General features: G+C 27.6%; 1 protein-coding gene across 3 annotated transcripts in view; it reads right to left on the reverse strand.

Annotated features, from left to right (window-relative positions):
* Window positions 1–23,915, reverse strand: part of LOC142320625 (protein commissureless 2 homolog) — a 116,864-nt gene that overhangs the window by 28,575 nt on the left and 64,374 nt on the right. Inside the window, exon 1 of one of the 3 annotated variants that reach the window (XM_075358636.1) lies at window positions 2,712–4,748. The exons of the other annotated variants lie outside the window; for them this stretch is intronic. Within the exon in view, the coding sequence (XP_075214751.1) occupies window positions 2,712–2,734 (23 nt within the window). The 5' untranslated portion in view covers window positions 2,735–4,748. Of the gene's footprint in view, window positions 1–2,711; window positions 4,749–23,915 lie in introns of those variants that run through there. 3 annotated transcript variants of the gene reach the window in all.

Genomic DNA, 23,915 nt, shown 5'->3' on the forward strand with positions numbered 1-23,915 from the left:
ATTTTTTCCCCTTCTTAGCATTGACACTCTAATATTTGTAGTTGACGCGTTTCGGAGTACCTCCATTCTCAAAACTACTTTTAACACTTCAAAGTGTTAAAAGTAGTTTTGAGAATGGAAGTGTTAAAAGTAGTTTTGAGAATGGAAGTACTACGAAACACGTCAACTATAAATGTAGAGTGACAATGATAGGAAGAACAGAAAATAACACTCAAATAAAAAAAATATTTTTATTTTATAATTACGTATTATTAAAACATACACCAAAAGGGTTTATGTTAGCTTTTATTTATTTAGGAGAAATTTTTTATTGAAGTAAGAAATAATTCTGCAAAAGGATTATAATAACTCTTTTTAAAGTCTTTTTTTTTTTTATCTCCTCCCCGGGCTGGATCAACGTGAAGCATTAACACAGCCTGGAGGAGTGTCCATTATTCCAATGAGCCTACCCGCTGTAGGTCCGGCATGACAGGCAGGCCCGCCGGTAGGATCTTACCTTGCCCTGCCTCTAACCACAGTGCAAAGCCACCAGGTCCGACAAAATCGTGCCCAGCGACCTCACCCTGGAAGTCGGGACTCGGTCTTTTGAAGTAATTAAACTATTTTATCTTCACCGACAAAAAAATTAAATTCAAATTGCCTAAACTTCTGTACTCTACTAAACTGAAGTTTATCGAAATCTTCATTGATAATTATAAAATGTTGGGCACTATTGCAAAAAAAAATTACTTTACTCAAAAAATATAGAAAGTATGTAATGAATTATATGTATACAAAAACGCTCTTTAACATCGTTGTAGAACTTGAAGTAAACAACAAACTAATGTAGTATTATAGTTACTCTTAGTGAATTCGTGAAAACCGTTAGCTATCTGATTCTATTCAAAGTACAGTTCAGTATTAACCTCTTTAAAACTAATTAGACAAATAAAATTTCGTTTTATATTTCATAGATGAAACCGGAAACGCTAAACCAGTAATAAACAATAAACACAAATTGTTTGAGGGTAAATCTTAAAGTTAAAAAGTTTACTTCATAACAAATTTGTAATTCTTTGAAGAAATATAGATAAGTAATTTATAAAAATAATACTATATATATATATATATATATATATATATATATATATATATATATATAAATAAATTAATTAAATAATTAATATTTCTGATGAAGGCAGTTTTCAAATTGTGCTAGGTAGAAGTGTAAAATTCTTATATATTTGAATTACACAGTTATATTAAACGGTTATCAGTGTTTTAAAATATAAAAACAATTTCATTATCCAAAATCATTAAATTTTATTCAATCTAACTAAAAATAGTCCTAGAGCTATACATATTAATCACTTGTAAATTGACAGATTTGACATTAAAAATCTTATTATTAGACAGTAACCAGTAATGTAAGTATGGATACAAATGTAACATTGTATAGTGTGTTCAGAATTCAAACGTGCACTAGTCTGAGAATGTGAGTACATGAGAAAGAGAGACAGAGAATGTTGTGAAAAACTAGTTTTCATATATACTCATTATCTGTGCACAACATTACCAAAATATACTAGTGAATACCGACAAACCTACCACCTGCTGTGATGTGTTAGTCTACCTAACAAGGAATTACAAATCTCCATTAATATATATTTTTTTTAATCTCCTTGCAAAGTTAGCAACTTTTTAAAATGTTTAAATTTTCTGGGAAAATTTTTAAAAACTGCGTAATAAAATTGTGCAGTAAAAATTTCTAATGTAAACTAAACTTCCATAATTAGGAAATAATATAAAATTATGGATAAATTTACAGGAATTTAATCATTTTACAGGAAATATAAATATAAAATGCATATCATTCGCAGAAAAAAACACGTACATGTATAACTGCAAATGGTGGCTCATTTTTCAGTCCTAAAAAGTATAACTTAAATTAAACAAATAATTCATAAAAACCTAAGCACTGAAAATAATCAAGATCATTAAAAAAATGCATTGCATTACCAAGCAAGTAAAGATGAAATTTACCCCAAAATCACGTTTGCTCGTTTTCAAAAGTTTATATTTGAGATTTACTTTAAGTTAATTACTTTAATTTCAGATGATTATGTCTTTAAAAATAATTTTTTTTATCCAGAATATTACAGACTAATAGTTAGTGAACAGATTTAAAAGTTATATTTATGAAATTGTACCGTAAAACATAACAGTATGGTCTTTATTTCTGGATACTATGCGGGTCCTTTAATAATAATTAGAGACAAATGGGGACAGCGGAAAAACTATTTAATAGAATAAAATGAAACTATCTGACTTCAAGTTGGCACCCCTGATGTAAAAATATCAGCTGTTCTAAAAGATTTTCACTACGCTTAGCTGATATCCTGAGCAATAATTACGTAACCGGTATCAGCGATCCAGGAGACATCTATTTTATTTATTTAATTATATTCACATTTTTATTTCTTCACTAGATTTACTACACACAAACTGTTTAAATATGACAATACAAACACAAAGTTAACAAAAATTTTCGTTAAATAAAATATAATCATTAAAATATAAGTTCTCGCTAAAGCCCCTTTTTTCCATTAATTTCTCTATAACGCCAGTCTTTTTATGATTTCTTTTCTTTTTAAGCTTTTCATAGTATTTTATAATAATCATAAAATAAGTATTAAATAGTGATATGATTAAAAATTAAAATAAGGACTTACATTTTGATTTTAGCAATCTTCATTTCTAAGACTCATCTTCATTGTTGAAAAAAAATAAACTACACATTTCTAAATCTATTTAATAATAAAGACCTAATATATATATATATTAACATTATTTATTCACAGAAAAATATAACTAAGAAAAAAAATAGCCCTAAAGTACATAAATAAAGCGGTTAAAAAATATAAATTTCACTGCTTGTCATGATACCTAACACAACGTTTTTTAGAACATACCAGACAGATTGGAGTAGCACATTTCTGACACGGATATTTGGTTTTCCTCTTAAATTTTGGAGGGAAAAATGTTCATGTCTTCTGTTTTTCAAAATACTCGGAAATTTCTTGCGGACTTTCTGACTCACTCGAAATTTTAAGGTCCTTTTGATTGTTTGATCAATTCGTGTGGAAGATTTTTAATGTTGAGTCTACGGTGCATTTGTGGGTAAGTAAGTGACTTTTCCAAAGTCTTCATAAAGTCTCATGTCTAGTTGTCTTATGTTCTCAGTAAAACCATAGAGAGATGATTTCTCTGTTCACATTTTACTAGACTGAAACGGAGGAAGAATTTCCTTTTTATTTTTTTTAAATTTCAACTCTAAAAGCTTGTTTACTATTTCGATTGAGCTAAACCAATTGTACGCCGTGGCATTTCGACGTTTTCCTTCAATTGGTTTGACGAGTCTTAATACAGATTGTGAGGGAATGCTTAATTTCTGCTCTTCATTTGTAAGAGTTTTTCCATCACTGCCTTTCCCTGAATAAATATATGCGTTATATAAGTAACGGGTCCTGGCCTCTGCCATACATAAAATTTTCACACCGTACTTTACTGGTTTTCGTAGCATGACCTATCGACCCCGAAAGGGTAGTAACATTTCACCCACGCAGACTGTAGGACCCAGTGTATAACAAAGCTGTGAATTCTTTAAAAATGTATTAAAGATCCCAGATACAGTAGCTGTATCATCGTCTTTTTTATCTCTTCTCCGTCTGCTGAATTTTCAAAGCGTAAAGACACCAAAAGAAACAAAAATATTTTTTTAGTCATTGTGCAACGAAACACATATCGTCCAGTTTCATCTGTCTCAAATAAGTCGTCAATAGATTCACTACTAGATTTGAAAATAGCAGTACAGAGTGGCAAGCCAATGAAAGCTTTCAGTTTAATCTTATCCAGATCCTGAATGAATGATAAGCTTTTTCTTTTGTTCTTTTCTCTTATTTTAGTAATTTTGTCATTTGTTCACATAAAAAGTTCCTCTAATATGTCTAAAGTAAAATTTCTTCTACGTGTGGTTTTGCTCCTAATATTTTTTCCTTTGGTCTCAGTCCAGGTAGTTACAAAATAATATTCTGGCGTCTTATTCGTACATTAACAGATGGTTGTTCTTTTCTCCAACGAAAACAATTCTCTTTCCCATAGAAATATAGGTATTACGTCTTGACAAAGTCAAATATTCTAATATTGTAATTCAAATTTTCACCCCTATTTTCTACATCAACTTCATTATTTTCCGCTTCCTGTTCCGATTCTGTATTGTGATCACTTTCGCTTAGGTAATCTGGATCATCTTCGCTATCACCGTCCCCATCAAATTCTTCTAGGACATTTTAAACCATTTCTTTCAAACCCTTTTGGAAATTTAATTGAGTACCTTGTAAAACACGACACGAAGGACCTGGTTGTAAATCAATGGCCTCATTACAGATTATTTCACTTATATCATCCATTGTTCAAAAACGTATTAGTAATAAATATTATACGAAACCAGAAACGAACTATTAAAATGAATAAAAAGATAAATAAGATATAGCGATAAAAAATAAATAGATTATATAAAAAATTGAAACCGGAAGAAAAAATATTAGCATAGAAACTATTCAAATTAACCACTGACAGCACTATAAAAAATGTAAAATTAAAATAAGAAATAACTACGGCAACGATTAAGTTAATAAAAGGACTGGTATCATACGTCTGTGAGACCGCCTCAAAAAAAATAAAACGCAATAATTCACCACACAATGTGACAAAAAAAAAACGACCTTCACAGCAAGTAGTACGTACTACAACTAAGGTAGATAAGGTGGGGTCAACTGTTGAACCAATATTCGAGGAGTGGGAGGGAGGAAAAAAATGTCAGCGGTCTCTGCAAGACGTATGATACCAGTTTAAGGGTTAAAGAGACAAATGGGAACAACGGAAAAACTATTTAATAGAATAAAATGAAACTATCTGACGTTCAAATTGGCACCCCTCATATAAAAAATATCAGCTGTTTTAAAAGATTTTCATTATTATAATCTCTTTTGTTTATGCAAAATGTCGGCCCGCTTGAAATGTGTACCAGCGAAGAACAACATGTTGTGCAATTAAAATTTGAATGTTTCTGAGATATTATGAATCGAAAGTATTAATAGAAAATAATATTTTACAACTGAATGTATCGTTAAAAATAAAATGAAAAGCGATCTTCTTCATACAAACAAATAAACATAAATATAAATGATGAAAATGTGAAATAATATTGCGAAAGATAGTAGTAACAAAAGGTTTTTTTAAATATGTAATAATTCTGCTCGTGCACGACCTTCATAAATTTAAAATTATTACATATATTTTTAAAATAAGAAAACTTGGATGAACATTAAAAATCTAATCATTTATTTCCTCTTATTTAGGATTTTTCAGAGGAATTTTTTTAATGAAAAATTACAGGAGAGGTTACAGTAAATTACATGTCTCTCGTTTATTGCTTGCATTGAAAACAAATCACATTTCTAGTAAATAATTTATGAAATACGTGCCTAATAACGACTCACCAACTCTACTATACTAATCAACTGCAAACTTGATGTAAAAAATTTAATTAAATTTTATTTATGATGCAATATACAACCGGATACATATCCATAACAAATTAGGCTAATTTTAAATTTTCCTTGTTTGAAATGGTAAAACCTTCATCTTATATTTTATTTTATTTTATTTTACGTAATCCCAAACAAGATTTTTGTTATTTTTATTACCTTGTATAGTATATATGTGCGACAAAAATAATCGTGAATTCCTTATGCAAGTTTATTGACACCTAAAGCAGTATTACCGACATCGAATGATTCAATTCTCGGTTACAAAGCTCAAAATACATGGAAAATTTTATTAGTAGTATACTTTTACCTAAAAAAAGTCAGATACCGATAAATGAGTCACGTTCAGTAAAATAAATCCCCGATCCTTCTTTCGCGTAGTGATTCACGTAATATATTTAAGATTTTTTATATATATATTTAAAATATAATATTGTCATATGTGAAAAAGATTTTCAACTTCATTGAATCTAAAAACAGGCATAAAGATAATAATAAAATTAAATAATTAAGTATTTTATTTCATAATACTCACTATAATCATAAAAATAAATTATTAAAATGGGCAGATACAGACAGTTACATCAAATATGGTAAACTCAAGTTATAGTAGAATAACAGTTTAAAAAACACGTCTGCAGTAAAAAACACTGCTGATAAACCATTGCTCTTTTTGTTCTGGTTTGGTTCCATCGTGATTTTGTATTATACTAGCAAATAACCGTTTTTTGAAAATCAGAAGATCGGTTGCAAAGATATAACATTTCCGAGTAACCGTGATCTATTAGATCGAGAATGTATCTGATGCATGCAAAAGTTAGCCTTCAACATACTAACAAATACCCTGTTTGAATTTTGAGAATCAGACGATTGTTTGCAGAGATATTATAAGAGCAGCCCATTGCACTTCCCAGAACAGCGTCCCAGGGGCACCCCGTTTGTTACCAATTGATAGTGTGATTAGTCTAGTCTCGCACGAGGTCCTCGCATTACCTCACTACTCTAGCCTCACACGTAGTTCCCCAGGGAAGCCCACATTATTAATTAAGCAGACATTTTTTAAATTTACTTAATATTATTTTATTTAACGTAAATTTAATTCTATTATTTTTATAATATTACTCATTCTATTAATTCGAATTATTCAGTTCAAACCCAGTTCACACATTGATAGAGAATCACAGTTTACAGTTCCTTAAATTAATTCATTAAAGTTTGTGCTTCAACCGGCAAATCTTCACTATTAAAAATTTTTTTTTTTTTTCAAAAAGTAATATATATATGTAGCCTATGACACACCCGGTAACGTAAGGATTCCATCGCGAGATCATTTATCTAAATCGGTTCAGCCGTTAAGCTGCTACGGTGGAACAAACACAAATACCAACATACACCCTAAACACATTACACTCCTTTTTGAGCAGTCGTGTAAAAACAATGAAAATAAAAAATCGTCCAGGATCATTGAAAAAAGTAAAAGAATTATCGTTCTAAACACAAAAGATGCTAAATATTATATTATTAAAAAAAATTTATCGATATTTTACAATAAAAGAAAACAATATAAAATTTAAATTTTCAGTTGAGAATACTTAAGTTTTATTTTTACTGTTAATTGCTGATTACATAAACCAAGATGCTAAATAATGTGTTTTTTCTACATACCGAGAATTATTCAGTTATAACTGGCTTAGATTGCTAATGGGTCGTAATTACTCGTATTATATTAATGAAAATTCAAGCGGTCATCTTTTTAATTTGTTTATTTTAACTGAGCAATAGATTTTAGAGTTCCGTGTTATTTGTTTTTCTAATTTGTACCTGAGCTTATCAGTTAATGTTAAGTGAATTATTAATCAATATTCTGTAAATTAACCTAAAAATTAACATGTAAATTATTACTTTTTAATTTATAGAATTAATACATTTTTGTAATTAGCATGCAGTAATAGCGTACTATATTACCGAGGTATTAAATTGGTAAAAATTACCACAAATAATTAGTTGGTTCAGTAATCTGTCTACACAATTATAAAGATTTTTCCAAATTTTTTTGTCTTATTTATTTATTCTCAATTGTATTTAAAATAGCTTATACCATATTAGTTTATATTACCTTCTCAAAAAAGAAGAAATTTATTTTTAAATTACTACAAAAATGAATATAACAAAGAGTAATTTAGTTATAAATTTGTCAGTTACTCGATGAAATTTTGGAACCAGTGAGTATAACAAAACAATCAAACAGAAATTAATTTTATGATTTCTACATAATGACAATTTTCGTAAATGTGTTTATAAGATTGGATTAGATGAAAACAGATACGATTTATTTATTTATCGTATGGCACATGCACATGATTTCACAATGTATATTAAGATAGACAAAAATAAATTAGATAAAGAATTATAAAAACTGTACAAATTACAGAAAGAGTAATAAAGAATTATTATTGTCCAGGATAGACAAACAGATATGGTAAAAGTATGTTTTAAACCTTAAAAATTTTTTTTAAATTTATAACATTAGGTTACAAAATTCTAAAATATAATTTGGAAAAAATCGTAGTACCATGATTTAACCACTCCCTTAAGGGAAGGAATAATAAAGTTGTAAACATAAAAGTATCAATACAATACATAACAGACGTTTTCATTTATTTTTTTTTATTTCAACATTATCACCTAATACAAAAATTTTTGAACCGAATTTGAATAACGTTAAACGCTCGTCTAAGCATTGTATGTATTTGAAATTAATTAACTTCATAAACATGGTTTTACTCTCTTACTTGTTATCAATACTTCAGCAGTAATTTTTTCAATTATTAAGAAAATTTTTAATTGGTCTGGAGTAATTTTTTCAGTCTTCTGGCTTAAGTTTTATTTTAATTTGAAGGTAGTTTGTACAGTTCACTATTTTCATCGACATTTATTTAATATATTTAAACCCGTCTATCATTGTACACCTTTCCCTTAAACCATTCATTCTGTAATGATTTTTATCATGTCCCAGTATGTGACTTATTAATTTATCTCTCCTTTATATAGATAAATTCAAAAAGTGACTGTGAAATAGACTTATTATCCGTTTTTTAAATGTAAAATATACATATAAAACTAACTAAAACTCATCGTCAGATCAGTACATTTTATAAAAAAATGAAACGCATAAGGAACTGTGAAAAGATTAATGAGAAATTTTAACGATGGATACACAAATATTTATGATCGGCCACGAAGAAGGTGATCTATGATGATCATCATTCATTAATGACAATTTTGCAGTTCATGAATTTTTTTTTTCTAATCGTGAGAACAAATAACTTCTTAATGACTTAATAATTTTAAAGGATTGTTCTGCGAAACTGGTAGATTATTTATAAAAGAAGAAGAAAGTACTATGATAACGTTTCACCCCACTGATACTTGAAACCAGAGCTTTCCACTTGACTTTTCGTTTGACTGGGAACAAATGGATCATCCTCCTAAAAAACTAGTCATAGCGAAATAATGACTTTTGTATATTCCTACATTTGATGCGGTTTCTTACTGTTCAGTAATATGACATGGTGATAATGTCGAAACAGATGTGCAGCTTTGGAGGACTGTCTTTACATGCGGTATGATTTTATGAAGATGACATAGTTTCATGCTAAATGCAAGAAACCCTGAAAAACGTTGAAAACTGTATTGAAAATTATTTTTGATATAAAATTTGTTGGAATTATTAAATTATTTAAAAATAAATAAACATCTTTTAATAATCTAATAGTACTTGCTTTCCGAATGTGCTTCGTATTTGAAATGGTTAACGCAGCTGTTTACACACACACACACACACACACACTCATATATATATATATATATAGAGAGAGAGAGAGAGAGAGAGAGAGAGAAAAGTGAATTTTGTGTGATGTGTGTATGAATGTGTATTGTCACCTGAGAAAGCATAGAGAAATCTAAACGAAACGTTGTGTATTTAATTTATAAGTTTGTATAGTTGATTGATTGGTTAACCCCAGAAATTAATAAAGGTAATATTTTTAAGTAAAATATGTATTTTTATTATATTTAATTCTATCCAATCAAGAGGAAAATAAACTTAAATAAATTACATTTAAGTTAACATTCGTGTATATATATATATATATATATATATATATATTAAAATCTACGTATAATTACGTTAATTATTATTTTAAATAATGAGAAACTGCGAGTAATTAAAAGATTTCTATTAAACTGTTCTCGTAAATATTGATCAGTAAATACGGCTGTTACAAACTGTTACTGTGTTATCAACACGTTAAGCAGGTACTTTATGTTTTAGGGTCTCAAAATAGCAAGAAGTTATGAAAAAACAAAACATTTTTTTTTTTAACTTAAAGAAGTAAATTTTTGAGATCCTAATAAGTCCAAATCCTAGTAAAATATAGTTACTTTTAAATGAATTTTAATACTAGTCAGTGAGTGCCGGTTTTTTTGGTGGTTGGGGTTCAATTAACCACACATCTCAGGAATGGTTGGTCTGAGTCTGTACTCAGACCGACCATTCGTGAGACTACACCTCATTTATCATACATATCATCCACGTCTAATTGAGCCAAGGGGGGTTGCTTATTGTTGAATAGATTACAACGTACACATTAGGAATAATAATAAGAATTATCTTCTGAAATAAGAATACAGCGAATTTACAAACTGAAATATTTTAATCTGCAAAGATAATTTAAAAAGAAAACATAACATAACATTTATCAGCTCAACCTTCGCTTCTTGTATAAAGGAAGAAGCTAATTTTACATGTAAGAATTCACACATAACCATTAAAGAGATGTACGTAATTACTAAAAATCAGCAGATAAATCATTTTTTTCCATTTTTTTTTTTTATTCAGGAACTAAACTATAGGCCTACGCCCAATTACAATTACTTTATTCTGTTGTTATGATTTATAATATTGCATAAGCTACTCCACCTAAGAAAAGAAAAAAAGATATAAATTTATTATATTTTTAACATAAATGTAAAGTTAATGTACCTGATTTATTTATTTATTACATGAATAAACAATATAAAAAGTACTAAAAAATCTCTTTACATCAGTATTTTAAATGAACATCAACACAAATTATAGGAACTTTAACAGCCATTCCTTAATATTTCTATTAAATGACTACACAATGACAAGCTGTGATGAAAGAAAGCACAGTGCCATTTTTAAAACCGAAAAATTGAGATTTCCTAAACACTAATTATGTGGTATTAAAATTTTCAAAGAAGTACACAATTTTGCTTAGATAAATTGCATTAACATCAACTAAAATTATTTTTTTTTTTTCATTAACAAAACAGGAAATCATACACGTACTTACAGATAAAATTGTGTATGTTTGAACGGATGTTTGAACTCAGATAATTCTCCATTATATCGAACGTATGTAATATATGCAATAACACTGCATACATTCTAGTATGCAATGATTCTCAAGATTATTTTTATGTATACTGAATTGTAGTTTAATATACATTTTATACAGGCGAAACTCAGTTTTAACTCTCGTAACTAATAACTTATTATTTACCTTTTATCTTACCTTTCCCTTTACCTTTTTACCTTATAACTCAGTTTTACGTTAACAAATGGATAGTAAACCATTTGCAAAAGATAAATAGGGGAAACTTAGCTCAAGTGATAAATTGATAAAATTAAAAATTTTTCTGTAATTTAAGAAGTATTAAACATACAAATTATTTTAATCGAGCATTAGCGAATATAAACTACGGAATATTAGATTATGAGGGTTTTACAGACTTTCGTTAACAGTATTTTATTTTATACAGGCCTTTCTTACGACAAATAATGTTTTGAAAATATTTAAATTACGCCTTGAATGTTCAAATTTTTTAAAATTTTCTTCTTTAAAATTTTTTGAACTTTTAATTTTTATTTTATTAAAAATTCTTAAACTATAATTATTTAAAAAAAAAAAAAACTAAATGATGAAAGAATTCTATAAAAACGATCTCTTTGACAAAAATATTTTGCTCACAAAGATCATCGTAAAAGTTACAAGTTAAACATTGAGTATACTCTTAATTTTTCTAAAGAAATAAACTATGAGGAATCATTCTTAAAGCATGTAGCCCACACTACATGGGTGAAGGGGAGGGGGTAAAAAATAAGGTTACGATTAGTTACGTAGAATAGTGAGGGAGAAAACAGAGAGGTTACATATCTTGGCATTGTATGTATTGGCGTCAGAAATTAACGTAATAATAATTAAAATACCAAAAAATCCAGTGAATAATATTCCATATTTATAATACAATCTATTTATTTCTAATCGGTTTGAAAAACCTTGTATGAAGTTGATTTTCTAAATTAGTAAAATGAGTTAAATTTTTTTTATATTAGAGTTTTAACAACGCAAAAAAAAGAACTGCCAATAAATATGATAATTTTTGTGCGATTTCAGAACTTATAAAAATTGATAGGGAGATCACTGGGTCATGTAATAGTTTGAAGGATTCAAAATATAATAAAAAATTGTTTACATATTTTTTGGGTAATCCTAAAAGAAAAAATAAATCACTAGAGTAAACTTCCTACATATATTTTTGCCTTTAGATTTTATTTATTGTGGATAGTGTACTCAATTAAAGAGTTTCAAGCCAAATTGTTTTAACGATTCATGATTCATGGATTGTTTTTTTTTCAGTAACAGACAAACCAGTTCTAAAACGGTCCCGTATATGAAATATTCTAAAAAGAAAACCAGGTATAATCATAAAAAATACAATTAACCCAATAGCAGTTGGATTTGAGATTGAGATCTGCGGTGTTGTAGAAAAACTGCGTAAATATAAAAATAAACGATTTGATGAAAATTAAAAAACAGTATTAATCATTGAAGTAAACAATAACTTTCTATCTTATAATAGGTAGTCTAAAACGTAAGCCTTTTGCGTATGAGATAGCATTAGTTTATTCTCACAAACGTCGAGGAAGACTACTATGTAATCTGTCATGACATCGCCAATGACCGAAGCATCCATCAGCAAACAGTGTTAAACCATTTGGAAAAAGCTGGCTACAAAAAATAGGTCGACGTTTGGGTGCCACAAGATCTGTCAGAAAAATTTACTCGATCGAATTTCTAGCGAATCTCTACTGAAACGTAATGAAATTGAGCAATTTCTGATGCAATTAATCACGAGTGATGAAAAGTGAATAACCTACCACAACAATGTACGAAAAAGATAGTGGTCAAAGCAAGAAGCAGCTCGACAGTCTGTGGCAAAGCCCACACTGATGCCCAGGAAGATTATGCTGGGCGATTCATGGAATTGGAAGGGCATCGTGCACCAGGAGCTGCTGCCGCCAGGCAGAAAGATAGACTTAGACCTGTACTGTTGTTAGAGTGATTGCACCTAGCAATTCAAAAGGAATGGCTTGAACTGGTCAACTGAAAGCGTATCGTATACCATTCTGACAACGCCAGACCGCATACATCTTTAACGATCCGTCAGAAATTGAGAGAACTTGATTGAGAGGTTTTAATGCATCCACCGTATAGCCCTGATCTGGCACTGTCAGAATATCATTTGTTTCGGTCTCTTTCAGAGAATGTATGAGGATATGTATAAATGTAAATGAAATGTGGTTTGGTACAGTCTAAGGTCGACCATTCCTGAGATGTGTGGTTAATTGAAACCCTACCACTAAACCATTGAAGAACACCGGTATCGACGATCTAGCACTCAAATCCGTAACAAAGCCTTTACTAGGATTTGTTTTTAAATATATATCTCATTCCTACATTATACTGAAGAATAAATTAATAGTATGCAATCCTTCCCACGAACAAAAAAAAATTGTTATAGTAAATGACAAAGTTGAATAACCAATGCAACTGCATTTTTAATTCCATTATTTTTTCCCTGCTTGATCACGTTTATAATTACTTTACTATTAGATATATCTGACGGTGTATTTTATGAAGCGTGATGAATAAAATGTGACGGAACAATGATTATCATTGACTAATATAAAAGGAAAGGGTTTAATGATATTGGAAACAGAATAATAATAAAATAACCTTCTAACAAAATTTCACGGTCCATTTCCAAAACTGCTAATACCTTTACTAACATGAAGGTTTATTTAAATACATTTTAAAGGAATAATCTTTAAAATATAAGATAAAAATGTATTTCCTTATTTACTTAATAAAACATAATGTTTTTTTTCATTATATAATATTTTTATCAATTTTTTAATCATTATCCACCTGATATTTCATTTTAATTAAGTCTAGTAACTATTAGAACTATTCCTTGCCTTATATATAAGTAGTATATATGAAATAATTTTTTTTTTATTAATTAGATTTTTTAAAGTTAAATGTGATTTCATAAAATTTTCTAAATAGAGCTGAAAAGGCAAATATGTATTTAACACTAATTTTAATAAGTTTATATAGTAACTGAACTTTTTCTCAAAAATTAATGTCATAAATTATTTTTGTAACAAAACAGTGTAGACCAGAATTATTAAAAGTCTTCTACATCACTATAAATAAAAATCAAAATCTGATGTGTACATCACATGACTTTCTTTTACGCCTATTAAATTACATATGCACATTTTTTAAAATAAAAAGTACACAAAAGTTTATTTCATTAATAACTTCTGATATTTTTTTTATTGTTATTATTGAATTATTTATTGTATTTTTTTTACAACCAGAGGGTTAATAATTATTAACAAATCAATGTATTTAAATTTAAAAAAAAAGTTAAAAAAAAGGAGATGAAGTCTGATATGAACCGATGTGCCTTTCCCTTGTTTGATCCAAATAATTCATTAATTAAATTTTTTTGGCTATAACTCTGGAACCAATAAAAATAAGTACTACTTATGATACATTGTTGAAAAGCTCTTAACGAGAGGTTATTACTGCAGTTAAGAAAAATTCCAAAATCCAAAATCTTTGGATTTTGGGTTTTTCTGAATACTTTTGGTCCATTCGATTGCAATCAAAAGGAGAGGTGCACAATTAGACGTTAGAACAGTCCTAAATCAAAAATTTCAATATTCTACGGCTAATCGTTTTTGAGTAATGCGAGATACATACGTATATACGTACGTACGTACAGACGTCACGCCGAAACTAATCAAAATGGATTCAGGGATTGTAAAACGGATATTTCCGTTGAAATCTGGAAACCGACATTTTTCGCGACCACAATACTTCCTTTACTTCGTACAAGGAAGTAAAAATATCACCAATAAATTATTTTTTATGAATTTTAAAGTACACGCAATATTATATAATATTATATCACTAAATGTAGAAATATTAAATATATTCTTCAATCCATTTTATTTGAATGTATTTGTTAAGAACTGTGTATTGTTTGCAAATTATTTCTGAGGTATCAATCTGACCCAGAACCATTAGCACATTTAAAAAAAGAGTTGTTTAAGTGTCTATTTTACAATAGTTCGGTTTACAGTATTAAAAAGAAAGTTTAATGCAGATCTAAGGTCATGAGATCATTTTTATTTGTACAAATCGTGCAAAAATAACAAATCGATGCATTTAGTTTATTTGAGTGATTACTGCCAGTCGTAAAAGAATTAACGTCTACTATCATTTATATTTATTGACTGATATTATTTAATTTGATTACAAATACTGAACAAATTATATATTGCAATTTATAAATAATGCGTTTTATGAAAAATCTTGTGTTTCTTTTAATAAATATTACTTTTCTTGAATATCAAATGTAAAATGCAGTATAATGTTATTTCTATTAAAAAAACTCCTCTATAGCGGAGTGATATTGCCTCTACCTTTCACCCCAGAGTTTCTAGGTTTGAATCCTGATAAGATATCCTATAAAATTCATCTGCCATAAAATGACAGTAATTAGGGTCATTTTTTGAAAAATTAAACAAATATGTTTTAATATTAACAAACATTAAACTTTTAAAATTAATAGGCATTTTATAAGTAAAACTAATGAATCTAAACGGAATGTAACGACTGTCCCAGAAACTATTACTGGCAAAGAATAAAACATAACTGATCATAAAACAAAGATTAATTAAAAAGAGGAATTATGTTATTTCTATAATTTTATGTCATTAAAAAAATATACTTTTTCAGGTTACGATAGAATCCGAATTTTCTCCAAATTTTTATAAAGTTTAATTAACTGCAGAAAACTTTATTAAAAATTCCTCTTGCTTTAAACAATTAGCTATAAATCAAAAGTAACGAGAAAATATAATTTTACGTTTGAAAAAAATTATAATACTAGACTCAGTAAGCAAATACAAAGTTACGGCATAAAACTTTAAAGAAGTGAAACCAAATAATGAATACTGGAATAATGCTCACAAAGCAGTATTTCTTTCGATAGACCAATGACTATCTAAGACGAGCTAGTCATGGATGCACTGAATCACACCATAGCCCTAAAGTAAGAGCAATGGCTGAATTTTAAAAAAAGCTAATTTGAAATTCAAATAAACTGATAATTTTAATAAAAATAGTAAATAAAATATGTACCATAAATTATGAAATTGCACCTAAATCAACAAATAACTTTTTAAAAAAAAAGCTTGACACTAAAATAAATTCTTCAGCTAAAACATATTTTTCAGAACCAAAACGTGGATCTAAGGTATCTTTTTAAATAAAAAGTTATCAAAATCTATTGCTGAGAAGATTATGCAAATATTAACATATTATTATGTACGTCTTTTAATAGTAAATTGGTTATTTCCTATTTTTTTACAAAAAATATAATCTTGACATAGCATAATCACACTGATCAAACACATTAGCATATATAATCATTGGCCAGCTCTCAATCATTATGGGTAACTAGATACATAAGAAAAAATTATAAACAAAAATACACAAAATAATGAAACTTCACAACAAAAAATAGTAAAAATAATTTAGCTTTATTTATATAAAATAATAAATAATTAAGTCCAGTTTTACTAAGAAATATAATAAATGAACACCTTTTCGCAATACATTTATTGACAGCAACTTGTTTCACAATTATTTCGTTAATTTATTTGACGTTATCACCAAACCATTCCCATTCGCTTAAATTTATTTATCTACATAAGCAAAAATAAGGTAGTTATCAAAAGAAGTCAAGCCACTATTTATTATTAACTAATATACTCTTAAATCAACCATTAATATTTCCTAATAGTTACCACTAGAATTAATCTTACTAAATTAATTAATATCCGGCCCTACTAACCGAGATTAATAAATAAATAAATTAATAAATAATTAATACGTACTACTACTTACTGGTTTCTTATTTTCAAATTAATAGTTTGTTCACAAAGATAATGGTCTATAATTTTTTTGGAATTTCTATTATAAACAAATATTTATTTTTAATGAAAATAGATTACAATATTTTTTGTCATCTTAAGAATTCAGAAAATTTCAAATAACAATAATTTTATTGTAACAACAGACGTTTGGAGAATTTTCCACTTCTTAGTAAAAAGATACATCAAATGTAAAGTTGTGCCGGCCTCCGTGGCGCGAGTGGTAGCGTCTCGGCCTTTCATCCGGAGGTCCCGTGTTCGAATCCCGGTCATGCATGGCATTTTCACACGCTACTTGTCATTCAACTCATCCTCTGAAGAAATACCTAACGGTGGTCCCGGAGGTTAAAAAAAAATGAAAAGATGTGATGCAAATTCTTCATCCTCAGATTAACGAATTTTTGGTAAATTTTTAATCAAAGACATTCTTTAATTTACTCAAAAATAAACAGCAACATAAAACTTTAAAAAGATACTTCTTTCTCTTTAGAATAGAAACATAAATCATTGTTCCCAAATAAATTTTTAGATAAAGTATTTTTTTTTATAAATTTATATATTATTTATAAAAAATTAGAAAATGATTTTCGTGTTGATGATGTTTTTGAAACCCCGCATTCAAATGGTAAATTTTTTCTCGTCTCATTTTGGTTTTCTTAGAGATTGTTATTGTTAATATTATTACTATTGTTGTAATTAATGCTTTAAAAAATGTTATAGTTTTACCATTCTTTATTAATGTAAATATTTTGAAAGACAACATATTTTGTTAAAAAACTAAACTAAAATATTTTCTTTTTAAATTTAGTTCTCAGATTGGTAAACATCGATTTTTTGTTATATTATAAGCATAAACCTTGTAAAAAAATCTCAAAATAACTTGTCATAAATATTATTAACTGGATTTATGGAAATAAATACAAACATATCAGATTACATCAAAAAGAACTTCAAAAAGAAAACACGATATAAAGAAAGAAAAACATTTTAAAAGATCTACTTTTTTGGCTCACAAAATTTTAACATTTTAAAGCGTCAAATTATAACCAAACAACCTAATAAATATTAATTTGAGCGAATAATAAAAAAACTAAAAATAAAATTAAAAGAATTTAAAAAGTATTATTCTTGGATTTTCTTGTGGTTTTCTAAAAATATTTATTTTAAACTGCTTAGTTTTATTATTATTATAATAGAAATATAATTTACAAAAAACCGAACTTATGGAAAAAATCCCTTTTAAAACAGGAATCATACATATTAATTAAATAAGAAAAGGAATACAGAACAAGATAAGAGATCACTACCGAACATGAGTTAAAGCGCCTCTTTAGATTGCTAGAATATTTAAGGTAAATTTTCCTACCAAGTTTTTTTTTTACATTTCGTCTTTATTCAAAATATTTTGAGTAACAGAATCAATACAGTATAAAAATCCAGGACTAAGCAATGATGAGACCAATTAAAGAAAAAATATCTTCACGTGATTTTTCGTTTAATATCATTATAGGAAGAAATTAAACGAAGTAATTATTCCATTTATTATTAAGCTATCAAGAGAAAACTTATCAAGGAATCAGTACAGGAATCTCCTTATCAGAAAAAATGTAAATAACCAAAAATTAAAAAAAAAAAAATAGTCAATATATTATAACTAATTCATTAAATAAAGGAAATTCCTCATGGTAAGACAAAATAATATCATACATCTAATTTCTCATTTCAGCTAATTTTCAAATAAATAATTAATTCTTTTCGTAATTTTAGTTTTAGCGTAATTTGTAATATCAGAGAAAAATAAAAATATCTTAATTTTTAACTCAAAAAATGAAGACAGTAGATTGAATTAATTTAAATAAAAACTTTATTTTCAGTTACACCATGACTATCATTTTTTTAATTTATATCAATTAAAACGATACTGTAGGTAATAACACAATTTGATCTCTTCAGACTTTAAAGAGAATAAGAAGCAGTAACACAAGTTTACAAATAAATTTCAAGCCTTCAAATATTGTTATAGAAAAAAATGTTGCTTCGTGACCTTGAACTATCATGAATTTGCAATTTTCTGTTTAACTAATGATCATTTTTATGGTTGTCGCTTAAAATAAAAAGTCTATTACAAAATCATTAAGTACATCATCAATTACAAACTTATTCATAAAAAGAAAAAATAAATAAAATGAATAATAACGAAATTGGTCGTAAGAAAATAATTACTTAACATTTAAATTTGCTAATCAACGAATGAACGTTAACATAAATCAATATTTATTCTTTTATAATTCATCTTATTAAAAAGAAAGAATAGTATTTACTGGTATTTAAATTTGAATTAATAAGTTATAATGATCCAAAATATATTATATGTTTATCATTGAGTTTAAAGCTTAATAAGGTGTTTCAAAATAATAGTAAACATTCGGGGATGGTTTTATTTTACTTACGGTTTTATATTTATTTTATTATGTATATATATATATATATATATATATATATATATATATATATATATAAATTTAATTTCATTACTCAAGGAATTCTTCTACAATTTTAGGAAAAATGAAGAAAAGTTTCTTTTGTGAATACTTTTTAGCCAAAATTTACTTTTATATTTTAATAAATTCTTCTTAGAAAAAAAAACCATGATAGAATTTTATTTTCACCCGGATACTATACATTTCGGTGAAAAAGTAGTCAAAATACGTATTTTATTTAGTTGTTTGAAAATAAATTAAATTTGCCGACCTCCGTGGCTGAGTAGAAAGTATCTCGGCATTTCGTGCGGAGATCCCGGTTCGAATCCCAGTCAGGCATAGCATCTTTTCATACGCTACCAATTTCCACCGAGCTAATAACCATAGCTGTTTATGCCCGCTCTTTCATAACAGAAAAAATTGAATTAATGATATGATATTATATAGATCACCGGAAAAAGAATGGTAAATATAATAAATCTTTTCTCAATTTTTTACCTTTATTGTGAAGCAAATTATTAAGCTTCAAATTTATTAGGGAATAAACATATATACTACTACCAGATACTTGTGAGGAAGCCTCCCTTGCAGACCACCTTGATACAAACAATAGATGTATAAATAATGTCACTCTTCCACCTTTAAAATTTATACGGTTATAAATATAAAAATTTATTGAGAAAAAAGCATTTTCAAATATTTTTTTTTATTTTATACAGAAAGAAAAAACCAACTACAATAATCATATTTATATATCTTTAAGAGATTGAAAAATAAAACATTATAGTCAAATGAATAAAAATCCTTTCTTATTACAAATAAGAAAGGAAGCTTATAAATCAAGATTTTGAGTAGTTGAAATTTAGTGGACTCGTTTTTCAAACACAGACAGAAACAAGAAATATTGAAAATATTTTAAAAGGGAATCTACAAAAAAAAAAATTCTAAATTGAATTCTTTAAAATAAATCTGTTTTACCTTAAAAACAAAATATTAAAATTTGAATTCAAATTTCAGAAACTTTTATTTCTTAAATTAAAACAAATGAATTATATGGTAGAAAATTATGGAAAGTAGTGTAATAAAAGGAGCTTAAAAAAATTTCGAAAATCTCTTTGAAATTAAACTTTTTCTAATAAATCAAACGGTGAAAATTTTCATTATATACATGCTTAAAATTATTATAAATAAGAAATAATATTAAAAAAAAATTACGGGTGTAGATGAACAAAAAGTGATTGCGTGAGCTTCTTCTAAATACTACTTCTTTCAAATACTGTAGCTTGAAAATGGACTCAATAAAAAGGGTAAAAATCTTATTGATTCTTCGAAAGCTTTTATGCGATATAGTTTACTTTTATATAGCTAATAGAAATTAATTAAATACGTTAGAATCTCTTAGAGGAAGAAGATTTTCTGAAAATAAAATAGTGTATATGGGAAAAAAGTTTGTTTATTTTTATTTAAAACAGCAGAAACTCAAGTATTGATAGTAGTAAAAACAATAAGAAAATAATTTCACATCATTATAACTCAGCAAAAATAGGATTTTATTATGATTTTTAGAAACTTAGATATATATCTGCATAGAATATATATAGCACATTAAACTAAATTGATTCAGTCACGAATCCATCATCAAACATCATTTTCCAGTATTCAAAATTGTAAAAGTATTTAAAAAACAAACTAGCCAGTCAGAAGGTTCCACCCCCTGGACCTCTGCTATGTTCGTTAGCCTCATGGTTGTGATAATAATACTGATAAATAACATATAAATCCTGAAAAGCTCTCTTTCTTCCAAAAATCCTTCGTTCTTGACACAGAAACTTTGATATCCCCACACACTCCGTATTAGGGCCGGGCCTCAATCTATGGCTTAAAACCTTTCCTGGGATAACACGAATGTATCCTGAAAATTTGAAAGCAATCTGTCGATTGGCTGCCACTTGATAGTCTGATACCCTCCATACTGTCTAAGATTATTTCGAAAACTATCAAGCTTGATGCAAAGTGCCAATTGATACCAACAGGTCATATTTGGTCCTCTGTTGGGATATAACTTTTTTTTTCCTCAATTTCGTATTAGTGATACACATACACATTCACTTTTTTTTAGCAGTATAGATTACAGACTAAACAACTGCAAATTAAGAAAGAATTACGTGAACAGTAAATTAGATCTACAGAATCGTAAAGTTCAAACGTCAGAATAAAGCTGATTTAAGGAAAACTGTTTGTTAGCAGATTAAGTAAAAAGAGGAAATGTCTCATACATTGTGAAGAATCTGTAATGTAAGCAGAAGTTATTCTGCCAACAAATAAAAATTGGTTAACCCTGAAATAAGATCGAGTACAACACAAAAACTAAAAATCTAAAACTATACGAGAATTTTGATTGTTGATGCCTATTTTTAAAACAATTAAAAACAAGAATTTAAAAATAATACGACCTTGTCGTTATGAGTAATCCAAACAGAGCGCTTTAGTTTTATTCATATGCTCGTATATAATAATTTTCTTAACCACTTCTGATAATTGTTTGATTAAAACGCGCATCTAAATCTACGAGTTAAGTGTTAGTTAACATTTTCTGAGCTGAGAATGCTCTTAAAAATATCACTTCAATAACAATTTATTATTTATCTCATAATTTACATTAAACATTTATATATTAAATATACTTTCAAAAAAGAAGGAAAAAATGTTTTTAAATCAGATTTAACGAATAAGTTTAAACAAAAGAAAGAATTTATAAAAAGTGATTATGTCACGTAAAGAACCTGTGTTCTTTAAATTTAATGAATCATTCACATTTAAAATTATAAACAGAATAAAATTAAATTCTAAATGATTTACACTGAAAACAATTGACAATGACAAGCTATTTTATAAATTACAAAAGATTTCCCCAAACACAATTTATATAATTTTCTCACCCGGGGAAAAACAGTTTTAAACATTTGCAGCAAAAAAAGATCGGAGATAAATATTTCATGTAATAGAGCCATCCACAATAACTGGGTCTTTAATTCTACCAAAGTTAATAAAGATTATCCTACTAATTAACTTTGGTAGAATTTATTAACTTTTTTTTTTTAAGTTTGAAATCCGGTTTAAATACGTTATACACAAATTATAACGTATATACTCAGTTAAATTTATATTAAAGAGATATAGAGAAACAATAAATAATAGATGCTACCCTCACCAAACGTCAACATACTTCCCACTGACACACTCAGTGAGTGAGAAACAAAAAATGAACTATAACAATGAAGCGGCATGCTAATGAGATAGCGATCTGACAACAGAAGGTGAAACGTAAACAGGATGGAAACGTTGAATTCCAGAAAAAGGTTAGTGAATTGAGTCGGTGAACTCAAGGAAACGTAATAAATACTTGAACGGATGAATTTTAGTAAGAGTGAAAACAAGTTTAAAGTATTTTATCACGCTGCAATTAAATATACTGCAAGTTAATTTTGGTTAAATAGTTTCCGTACACACGCTACGGAAATTACTTTACATATTATTATAAAATAATTAACTAAGCCCAGCAACATTCGTCATTATTTTACTAAGAAATTTTTTGCTGATCAAATCGTTTCCAAAACGCCCTACCAGAGATATTCTCGAACTACGATTTCGTTTTTCTATTTTTTTCATTTAATAAATTTACATTACTGATGACAAATGACAGTAAATATACCGAAAAGACAATAGAGACTATTTAAAATCTTGGAAAAATAATTAGCAAAAACGAAACCGATAATCTAGTGGGATTGAGACAAACAAGAACAAATTAGAACATCTAGACATTTGTACAAAAAATATTTACGATAAAAAGAACCTTTCTATAAATGGAAAATTAAAGCATTAAAGTACATTGTTTTAAGACCAGTCATACGACATGGAAACTGCAAATGCAATAAAAAATAAAAAATCTACTGAAGATAGAAAGAATTTTAAGAAGGATTTATGATCCAAAAATACCGAAATGAAACATCTAGCACTAGATAGGAAATCTTTGAGAACTACATCAAACCAGTCAAATGACTGAAGAAAAAAAAATGATCCAAGAAAACACAAGAAGGCCGCAAACTGAGATCAAATAAAGAAATATACGATACAATTGAAGACCTGGAAGTAACAATAAGAAAACGACGACTAAAATGTTATGGATACATGGTTCGAATGAACCAATCAAAGTTAAACAGATTTTCAATAAACCCTGGAATTAAAGATTAAGGTGGCTATGTTAAACAGATGAAAGAAGGGTTCAAAAAGTTCAACATTACGGAAAATGATTGTCTAGAGTGAAAAGATAAAAATTTTTTTGAAATAAAGGTTCTTCTAGATAAAAAGAAAAAATTCAAGGAGAACGGACTGAAAAAAGAAGAGCTAAACAGTCGAAGAAAAAAAGAATAAAAAACTTCTGGAAGAGAAAGAATATTTCAGATA

The sequence above is a fragment of the Lycorma delicatula genome, chromosome 2, assembly GCF_047948215.1.
Source record: "Lycorma delicatula isolate Av1 chromosome 2, ASM4794821v1, whole genome shotgun sequence".
In the NCBI taxonomy this organism is placed as follows: domain Eukaryota; kingdom Metazoa; phylum Arthropoda; class Insecta; order Hemiptera; family Fulgoridae; genus Lycorma; species Lycorma delicatula.